Below are 10,192 nucleotides of genomic sequence, written 5' to 3' on the forward strand. Positions count from 1 at the left end.
TTTTTTTTTTTTTTTTTTTTTTTTTTTTTTTTTTTGCTGCCCCATTGCATTAAATTCTACAATGTGTTATTTGTCCATTGTCTTTCACAGTGTTAGAGATTTGGATTATTTCCAGATTTTGGCTGCTATTAATAGTGCTGCTAGAAAAATTCTTGTAAACTTTTTCACTGATACTTTTACTAATTTCTCTTCATTTTGCTCCCCAAAGTGGAATTGCTCAGTCATAGATAGGCATATGTTGGATTAGCATATACCAACAACTTTCTTTTTTTTTTTTTTTTGAGATGGAGTCTTGCTCTGTTGCCCGGGCTGGAGTGCAGTGGCCGGATCTCAGCTCACTAAAGCTCTGCCTCCCGGGTTTACGCCATTCTCCTGCCTCAGCCTCCCGAGTAGCTGGGACTACAGGCACCCGCCACCTCGCCCGGCTAGTTTTTTTTTTTTTTTGTATTTTTTAGTAGAGACAAGGTTTCACCGTGTTAGCCAGGATGGTCTCGATCTCCTGACCTCGTGATCCGCCCGTCTCGGCCTCCCAAAGTGCTGGGATTACAGGCTTGAGCCACCGCGCCCGGCCATACCAACAACTTTCTAAAGAAATTTACATCCCCACTAGTTGATTTTATAATTCCATTTATTCTGTATCTTTACAAAATGAGGTTTATCAGTCTTTTAAAATTGGTTTATTTTGGAAAGTGTGTACGAATATTGCACTGTTGCACGAATGTGCATATCCCTGATGAGTAAAGCTGCTCATTGAACCTTGGATATCTTTTCTTGTGAGGTGCCTGTTCAGGGCATTTGCTTGCTTTTTAAAATATGGCTACTTGTGTTTCTTATTGATTTTCAGAAATTTATTACGTATTCTGAATATGAGTGATTGTATATTTGCAGCATGTCAGTGAATGTTCAATAACTGGCTTTTGTTTTTGTAACAAAAACCAAAACAGAAGTCCTGATTGACTGCATTTGCCAACATCCACATGTGAATACTCCCAACCCAGCTAAATCCAGGCTACCAAGACAACGTCACTTAACACAGAGATGGGAAGAGAGGGGTGCACATCAGCTCTCATGAGCCAGGGCATGCTGACTTTAGTGCACCACTGGATATGGGAATTGCAGATAACTCATCCAAGTCTGGGGTTTAAAAATAAAGTTTTTAAAAAGTCAGTTTTATTGAAGTATGATTCCATACTGTAAAATGTACCTATTTAAAGTTATCATTTGATAAGATTTGAGAAAATATACACTCATGTAACCACTACCACAAGCAAGATCTGGATTTTCTATCATCTCCAAGTTTCCAGGTGTACTTTTCATGATCAGTCCCCACCCTTCCTGACTCTGCCCCAGGAAACAACTGATCTCCTCTGTATCTCAAATAGGTTTGTCTTTCCTGGAATTTCATATAAATCAAATTCTATAGTACGATTGACCCATGTGTCGATGGACACATGGCTTGTGTGGCAAAAGCTTCTTTAAACATTTGTGAGCAAGTCTTTGTGATATGATTTCACTTTTCTTGGGTAAACACACAGGAGGTGGAGTGTGTGGGACATGTGAAGGGGGTGTGTGTCATGTTTACGACACCACCAAACTGTTTTTCAGAGGGATTGTTCCATTTCACATTCCCACCCCAGCAAATGTAGGAGAGTTCCATTTCCTGCACACATTTGCTTACACTCAGTATTGGTCGTCTATTTCAATTTGAGTCATGGTTATGGATGTGTTGTGGTATTAATCGTATCTTTTGATGAAGAGACGCTCTTAATTATGGTAAAATCCGATTTACTAATTTACTCTCTTATGTGTAGCATTTTTACCTCCTGTTCCCAAAGTCTCTGCCTACCACAATATCGTGAAGACATTCCCCTATATGTGCTTCTAGAGCTTCATTATTTTTATTTCATTTATTGTTTATTTACTAATTTTTAAATTGACAAATAATAATTGTGTGTATTTACTGGGTATAATGTGATGTTTTGATCTATAATGTGATGTTTGGATCTATGCATGCATTGTAGAAAGATTAAATCAAGGCCTGTAATCCCAGCACTTTGGAGGGCCAAGGCAGGTGGATGATGAGGTCAGGAGATCAAGACCTTCCTGGCCAACATGGTGAACCTTGTCTTTACTAAAAATACAAAAATTAGCTGGGTGTGGTTGCGCACACCTGTAGTCCCAGCTACTCAGGAGACTGAGGCACAAGAATCGCTTAAACCCATAAGGCAGAGGCTGCAGTGAGCCGAGATCGTGTCACTGTACTCCAGCCTGGTGAGAGAGCAAGACTCTGTCTAAAAAAAAAAAGAAGAAGATTAAATCGAGCTACTTAACATAACCATCATCTTACCAACTTACCATTTTTCTGGTAAATTAAAAATGTATTCTTTTACCAATTTTGAAGTATGCAACACATTATTTTTATGTGTCACCACGCAATGCAATAGGTCACTAAAGCTTTTTCCTCCAGTGTGATGGAAATGTTGTTTCCTTTTATCAACATCTCCCTTTCCCCATTCCTCCCCTCTGGCAGCCCCCGGCCTCTGGTAACCACCTTTCTGCTCTCTGTTTCTAAGTTTGACAGTTTTAGATTCTAGACACAAATCATGCCGTTTGTCTTTCTGTGCCTGGCTTATTTCACTTAGCATAATGTCCTCCAGGTCCATTCAAGTTGTCACAAATGACAGGATTTTTCTCCTTTTCATGGCTGAATAGTATTCTGTTGTGTATATACGCCACATTTTCTTTATCCATTTGTCTATCGATGGACTTAGATTGATTCCATACCTAGGCTATTGTGAACATAGGAATGCAGACATCTCCCCAACAGAATAATTTCAGTTATTTTAGATATAAACCCAGAAGTGGGATTTGTGGATCATAGGGAAGGTCTATTTTTAGTTTTTTGAGGAACTGCTGTACTGTTTCCCGTAGTGGTTGTACTAATTTAGATTCCCACCAACAGTGTACAAGACTTCCCTCTTTTCTACATCCTCCCTAACACTTGTTCGCTTTCATCTTTTTGATAAGAGCCATTCTGACAAGTGTGAGGTGATGTCTCATTGCATCTTCAATGTGCATTTTCCTGATGACCAGTGATGTTGAGCATTTTAAAATATACCTGCTGTCCATTTAAATGGCTTCTTTTGAGAAATGTCTGTTTAGGTCTTTTGCTCATTTTTATTTATTTATGTAGTTACAGTTTTTTGAGCCAGGGTCTTGCTCTGTTGCCAGGCTGTTTTGTCCATTTTTAAATTGGGTTACTTATTTTCTTGCTACCGGGTTGAGTTCCTTATTGTGAGCAGCAGCCCCTTGTCAAATATATGGTTTGCAGATACTTTCTCCCAGTCCATGGATTGTTTCTTCACCCTATTGATTGTCTCCTTGGCTGTACAGCTTTTTCGTTTGATGCAATCCCATTTGTCTATGTTTTCTTTTGTTGGGTGTGTTTTTGGGGTCCTATTCAAGGAATAATTGCCTGGACCAATGTAATGGATATTTTCCACCATGCTTTCTTCTAGCAGTCTCACATTTCAGGTCTTATGCTGAGGTCTTCAGTGCATTTTGAGTTGATTTTTGCATATGATGTAAGATGAGGGTCCAATTTTAGTTTTCTGCACATGGATATTGAGTTTTCCCAACACCATTTATTGAAGAGTCTGACCTTTCCCCATCGTTTGTTCCTGGCACCTTTGCCAGAAATCAATTGACAACAAACACTTGGGTTTGTTTCTGGGATTTCTGTCCCATTCCATTGGTTGATATGTCTGTTTTTATGCCAGTCCCATGGTGTTTGGATTACAATAGCTTTAAAGTGTTTTGAAATTAGGGAGTGTGATGCCTCCAGCTTTGTTCTTCCTACTCAAAACTGTGTTGGCTGTTCAGAGTCTTCCTACTCAAGACTTTGTTGCCCATTCAGAGTCTTTTATGGTTTCATATGAATTTTAGGATTGTTCTTTTCTATGTATTTGTAAAAATGATATTGAAATTATTAGAGATTGCATTGAATCTGTAGATAGCTTTAGGTAGTATGGACATTTTAACATTATTAATTCTTGTAATCCATGAATATGGGAGATTGTTCCATTGATTTGTGTCTTCTCCAATTTCTTCTCCAATTTCTTTCATCAATGTTTTGTAGTTTTCAGTGTACAGATCTTTCACTTCCTTGCTTAAATATCTTTCTAAACTCTTTTTAATGCTATTGTTTCTTTATCTCTTTTTTGGATAATTGTTCATTGTTAGTATATAGAAATGCTATTAATTTTTGTATGTTGGTTTTGTAACTTGCAACTTTATTAAATTTGTTTATCAGTCCTAACAGTTTGAAGACTAACAGGTAGAGTCTTTACAAGAAAAGAAAACTACAGGCCAATGTCTTTGATAAATATAGATGCAAAAATCCTCAAAAAAAAAAAAAAAGACTAGCAAACTGAATTCAACAGCACATTAAAAAGATCATTCACTATAATCAAGTGAGATTTATCCCAGGGATGCAAGGATGGTTCAACATACATAAATCAATAAATGTGATACATCACACTAACATTAGGGACAAAAACCACACAATCATCTCAATAGATGCAAAAGAAGCATTTGAAAAAAATTCAGTGTTCATTCATGATTAAAACTCTCAAGAAAATAGATATAGAAGAGATGTACCTCATCGTGATAAAGGCCATATGCAACAAGCCCACAGTTGACGCCATACTTAGTGGTGAAAAGCTGAAAGCTCTTTCTCTAAGATCAAAAACAAGGCAAGGATGCCCACTCTTGTCCTGGAAGTTCTAGCCAGAGCAATTAGGCAAGAAAAAGAAATAAAAGATACTAACATAGGAAAGAAAGAAGTGAGACTGTCTCTGCTGGTGATGTGATCTTATATAGAGATCTCATTATTTTATCTTTGACATTTAAGTCTAGGTTTCACCCCTAGTTAATTTTTGTGCATGGTGTCTCGGTCGTCGGTGAGATTGGCTATCTTATCCTATGATTTTTGGCCATTGGACATCTTATCCTATAATTGTGTATTTCCATCTCTTTTAGTCATTTCTTTTAATGTTTTCTTTATAAATTCTGAATTTGAATCCTTTATTACATACTGTTGGTGAAGGTAATCAGTGCTGGTTCAGAAACCAACAGAAGTCAGCATGTCAATGGCTTAAGTCCACAAAGCCTTCCCCACTCCTCACATTGCCATCCAAGCATGCCACGCCCCTACCTTGTGGACCCACTCTGGCACGTGAGCCTCCAATATAGCCTGGCAAGGAAGAGAGGCAGCAGGGCTCTCTGAACCTGTGGCCAGGAAGTGGCAGACATCTCCTCATGAACGTTTAACCAATGGAAACTCATCGTGTGGCCCTAACTAACTGCAGGTGGCTGAAACCTGCCAACCCTTGTGCCCAGGAGGGAGACAGTGAGCCTGCAGACTACCCGAGATGCCCCACAGGTGGCTTCTCTGGATGCGATTGGTAGGAACTTTGGTTGTGTGCTTGTGCTTTTGTGTGCATTTTACTGCATTCAAGATTATCAGCATTTTCTCTAATGATTTGTGCCTTTTGCATTTTTGATGAGATATTGGTTCTTTCACCAAGGATGGCAGTAGGTATTGTTGACCAGGGACAAATAGTGAATGTCCAGGTGACAAAGGACAGTTTCAGCCACTGTCAGCTTCTGTGGTGCGGCCGAGAATGGCCCCTTGGAGGAGGCTGCCTCTCTCCGCTCAGACCCCCTGGTGCGCCCTTCCTCTGCGCGAGGCTCTGACGTTCCACCTTGGAAAGGAACTTGATGTTTCTCCCCCACAGCACACCTCCCTTGAAGTTCACACCCGGGGCGTGGGGGTGTGTTTGCACAGAAGCTCACATACCTGGATGCTTCCTGGGGCCATGCCCTGGGGGAAGAGCCAAGTCTGGGATCCGCAGAGGAGGATATGCTTCTCTGAGCAAGGCCCCTCTGTCTTGCTGTCTGTGGGATTCAGGTGCCTGTAGTTGGGGGGCTCACCACATGGTCCTCTTGGTGCCTCCTGGACAGCCAGAGGGAAGCCAGTGAGGCAAAGCCTGGCTGCCGACTTAGGGTGCAGCCCTGGTGCCAGGTGGGGTATGTGGGGGCTTATTCCTTGCTGGTGCTCCAGCCCCACGCCAGAGTTTCTGTGGCCACCACAGGGGAGGGACAGCTTGTTGCAGGTGCAGGACGGCTCTGCTCCTCGTGAAACCCACGATGGCCTGGCCTCACCCAGCCTCCTCCTCTGTCTCTACCCCCTCTGGAACAGGAGTCCAAGGAAGCACCACCAGAAATGTGCCCAGCCCTGTCCTAGGACAGCATTGTCATCACTTGGGAAGGGCACCCTGGGGCCCCAAGACCACTCAGGGTGGCGATCCTCCAGGAGGACACAGGCCACAGAGGTCGTGGTACTCACAGCTGTGAGTTCCCACGGGAGAGGACACTGAGAAAGATCAGCCAAGAGAAAGATGCCTGGGACCAAGTCCAGGGGCACCAAGCTCAGCTTTGGAGGCCTCTCCTGGGGCAGGGGTCACACAGGACATGTCTCACTCCCCTTGCAAGCAGCTGGGACGCTGTGCGTGCGATGTTGGGGACGCCCTGCCTGGTGGTGTACCCAGGGATGGCTCACGTGAGCAGCTTCTGCCTGGGCTGCACCAGAATTCCAGACTCCCAGCGGGGATGGGAGTGTTCTGCCTAAACGACGTGGTACAAACAGCTCAGGGCCAGTGAGGCGGGGCGGGGTAAGCCCCTCGGAAATCCCAGTTGCCATATTCCAGCCAAGGGCCAACCCGGCCAGTAGGCCTCGGGACGGCCGTCCCTGCCCACTGTGTGGACCTTTTCTGCACACATGGTCATGGAGTTTCCTTTCTGGAGCCAGGGGCTGGACACAACCCAGTTTCTGGGGAGCCCCCAGGGCAGCTCCACCCAGGGCAGGCGCTGCTGTTGGATCACTCACCTCTCCCATCCCTCAGGCCTGCCTACCCCTCGGACATCCATGTGGTGAGGTGGGGCGGGGCTGCCAGGACACCTGGGAAGGACAGGGACCTCGTGGCGTGGGAGCAGCCCGGGACCACCCATGGGTAGGGGGCAGCAGGCAGGGGTCTTTGGTTGTGAACAACAAGAATGAATTCCAGTTGTACTTTTTAGGAAAGGAATTTATTAGAAGGGTCTGACCTGCTCCCATGGTCAGGGAAGACAGAGAAAGAGGCCCAGGCCCACGGCAGGGGAGGAGCAGGGCTCGCCACTGAGCCAGGGCAGTGATGAGAAACCCACACCTGACACGTGTCTACCCTCGTTTCTCCCCACACCGGGTCATGGCCTGGGAGGACCCACTGACTTTGCTGGGTCACTGCCCACCTGTTGCTGGGGAGACAGGGCTGGGTACTGGGGGAAAGTCAAGACTTGGAGAAATAGCTGAGCTGCTGCTAGGAGGAGAAGTACACACTGGGTGGCCAGCTGACCACTGATGCCCACTGCAGGGCTCAGGAGCAGGATGTGGAGAGCCGTCAAGGGTAAAGAACCCAGGGGTGCAGGGGGCAGTGGGCACTCAGGCTTTGGATGATCTTAAGGAGATCACTCAGCAGCTAGACTTCTGGGTTGAGGTGGGGCCGCAGCAGGCCGGGTGGGAGCATGCAGGGCGGCAAAGGAGGGGCACACAGGAGGCCGGGCGGCAGCAGCTGGACTGGCAGGAGGAGGTGGGGGCACAGCAGGAGGAGACAGGCACGCAGCAGGCAGGCCTGCACACAGGGCGGCAGAGGAGGGACACGGAGGAGGAAGGTCTGCAGCAGGAGGTGGTGCAGCAAGCTGGCTGACAGCTAGACTGCTGGCAGCACAGAGAGGGAGCCCCAGAGCAGATGGGCACACAGCAGATGGGCTTGCAGCAGACGGGCACACAGCAGCCCTGCTGGTTTTGGGAGGAGGTGCAGCAAGCCGGCTGGCAGCTAGACTGCTGGCAGCATGAAGAGGAATCCTCAGAGCAGGTGGGCACACAGCAGACGGGCACACAGCAGGCCTGCTGGCAGGGGGAGGAGGTGCAGCAATCTGACTGGCAGCTAGACTGCTGGCAGCACGAGGGTGTGCAGGAGCTGGTGCAGCCTGATTGGCAGGGGCTGGGCTCACAGGCTGCCTGGCAGCAGGGGCTGGACACAGAGTTCACAGAGCTAGACTGCTGACAGCACAAAGAGGAAATCCCAGAGCAGATGGGCTTGCAGCAGACGGGCACACAGCAGGCCTGCTGGCAGGGGAGGAGGTGCAGCAAGCTGGCTGGCAGCTAGACTGCTGGCAGCATGAAGAAGAAGCCCCACTGCAGACGGGCACACAGCACACAGGCTTGCAGCAGACAGTCTTGCAGCAGACAGGCACGCAGCAGGCCTGCTGGCAGGGGGAGGAGGTGCAGCAAGCCGGCTGGCAGCTAGACTGCTGGCAGCACGAGGACGTGCAGGAGCTGGTGCAGCCTGATTGGCAGGGGCTGGGCTCACAGGCTGCTGGACAGCAGGGGCTGGACACACAGCTCACTGGGGTGCAGACCAGGGTCAGGCAGGGGGCCGGGGCACAGCAGCTGGGGGCGCAGCAGGGGGGCTCACAGCAGCTCTCTGGGCAGTTGTCCACCTGCCAGGAGTCAGGGCAAGAGTCACAAGGACCAGGAAGGCAGACACGGCTGCCATAGCTCATGTTGCTGGAGCAGATGGACATGGTGGACGCGGCCATGCTGGGGTTTGAGCTGGAGGAGATGGGAGTGAGTGGGTGAGTGAGTGGGTAAGGGAGTGGGTGAGTGAGTGCGTGTGCTAGGTGCTCAGGGATGTTGGCTTTTATATCTGTCCCTGGCCTGTTGTCCCAGCTGGAGTGTCAACAACTCCCGCGCCTTCCTTGTTTGTGTTTACAACCTAGAGAACTCTTATTAGTGCGAGTTTCATGTTTAGTCCTATGAGATGCCATTCAGTTTGTGAAGTCCAGAGTCTGTATTTGGGTCTGTTGACACACCATCACCTCCTTTGGCTCCAGAGCGTAATACTGAAGTAGACAGGGTATAATGTCTGGAAATAGAGTGTCACGGGGGCCTGTGCTGGCTGCAGGAGAGATCCATTCATCCTAATCCCAGTGTCTGGGCCATCGCCAGGGGACTCTGCTTGTCTGGGTGGCAGTGGCTTCTGGAATGCCAGGCTAGAGAAGCCCTAGTCAATGATGGCATGAGGGTGGAACGTTCCTAGAAGTGACTCCCCACACTCTCTCTGTTGTGTGAAGTCCCCCTCAAGGGCTTTAGAGCAAGTAGCAAATGGGAAAGGGTGGACAGTGGTGTGAGCCATTTGCTGTCAGGTTCACAGTCCTTCCTAGGGGGCTGTGCACCCCCTCTTCCATATGGGCACTTAGGGAGGCCCCAGATCCCTGTATGGGGCCTCCCATCTCCATTTGCTTTTATCCCGAACACTGCGACCCTGTGAGTCTAACCCAGAACATCTAATGCATCTCCTCGGCAAAAAGCACAGCCACTCGCGACAGCACTGCTGTGTGAGAGGCAGAGAGCACTGCTTTTGCTTCCAGTGTATTTTCTTGATTGCTAACTAAGTCCTTGGTCACCCCAGCTAGACATCTGATCTAAGTCTCCATTTCTTCTGCAAATAATATCCAATTGGCCATCATGTCTTTTTGGTTCTTTCTGCTAAATGTTTCCAATTTTATCTGATACTTTTACTTCTCAAGCATTCATTTATTCACGATGCAGAGATTGCACCAGGTGCTGAGAATGTGAAGGTGAAGGGGAAGTAGCCCTGACTGTGGGCCCCACCGCGGGGGAGGTGGGCTGCTTGTGCCTGGTGATGTCAGTGACGACTGGGCAGAGCCCAGCATGCATGGGGCCCAGAGGAGTGGCCCCTTTCCAGGTGAGCGGGCTCCAGGGGCCCTTCTGGTGGGGTTCGATGCCCAGGGAAGTCTCAGAGGCTTGGGGTGTTCTGTGTCTCTCTCTGCATTTCCCAGTCCAGGCCTCTTAACTCCTAGGGGATTTAAGAAAACTACAAAAGGCCTCAGAGGTCTAGAAAGTCAGTTACATGGTGGGATGAATTGTCTTTCTGTATATTTTGAACTATAAAAATAATATAAATGTGAGCATGGCCTGGTTCCTCCAGAGGTACAGGATCTGGTCCTATAGGATGGAAGTCCATTGAGAGAGAGAGAGAGAGAGAGAGAGAGAGAGAGAGAGAGAGAG

General features: G+C 47.5%; 2 protein-coding genes across 3 annotated transcripts in view; one reads left to right on the forward strand and one right to left on the reverse strand.

The window, feature by feature from the left end:
* The window catches only part of TSPEAR (thrombospondin type laminin G domain and EAR repeats), a 250,187-nt gene that overhangs the window by 114,733 nt on the left and 125,262 nt on the right, over positions 1 to 10,192 (forward strand). The gene's annotated exons all lie outside the window — the stretch shown is intronic.
* LOC108539806 (keratin-associated protein 10-12-like) lies at positions 7,571 to 8,700 on the reverse strand. 2 transcript variants are annotated; one of them, XM_017888718.1, is made up of 2 exons: positions 8,218 to 8,700; positions 7,571 to 7,897 (listed from the first exon to the last, which is right to left on the reverse strand). In XM_017888718.1, exons 1-2 carry the CDS (start codon positions 8,698 to 8,700, stop codon positions 7,571 to 7,573), a joined length of 810 nt encoding a protein of 269 aa, XP_017744207.1. The 2 variants fall into 2 exon arrangements, with proteins under 2 accessions (XP_017744207.1, XP_017744208.1); XM_017888719.1 differs by having other exon boundaries at positions 7,571 to 7,963; positions 8,293 to 8,685.

This window comes from Rhinopithecus bieti, unplaced genomic scaffold, assembly GCF_001698545.2.
Source record: "Rhinopithecus bieti isolate Rb0 unplaced genomic scaffold, ASM169854v2 scaffold_18153, whole genome shotgun sequence".
Classification (NCBI taxonomy): domain Eukaryota; kingdom Metazoa; phylum Chordata; class Mammalia; order Primates; family Cercopithecidae; genus Rhinopithecus; species Rhinopithecus bieti.

Coding starts and splice junctions, on each gene's coding strand:
- LOC108539806 (XM_017888718.1), bottom strand. CDS start 8,700: ATGGCCGCGTCCACCATGTCCATCTGCTCCAGCAACATGAGCTATGGC. Junction 7,898..8,217: donor CCCCTGCCAGCAGGCCTGCT/GTGTGCCCGTCT, acceptor TCCCAAAACCAG/CAGGGCTGCTGTGTGCCCGT.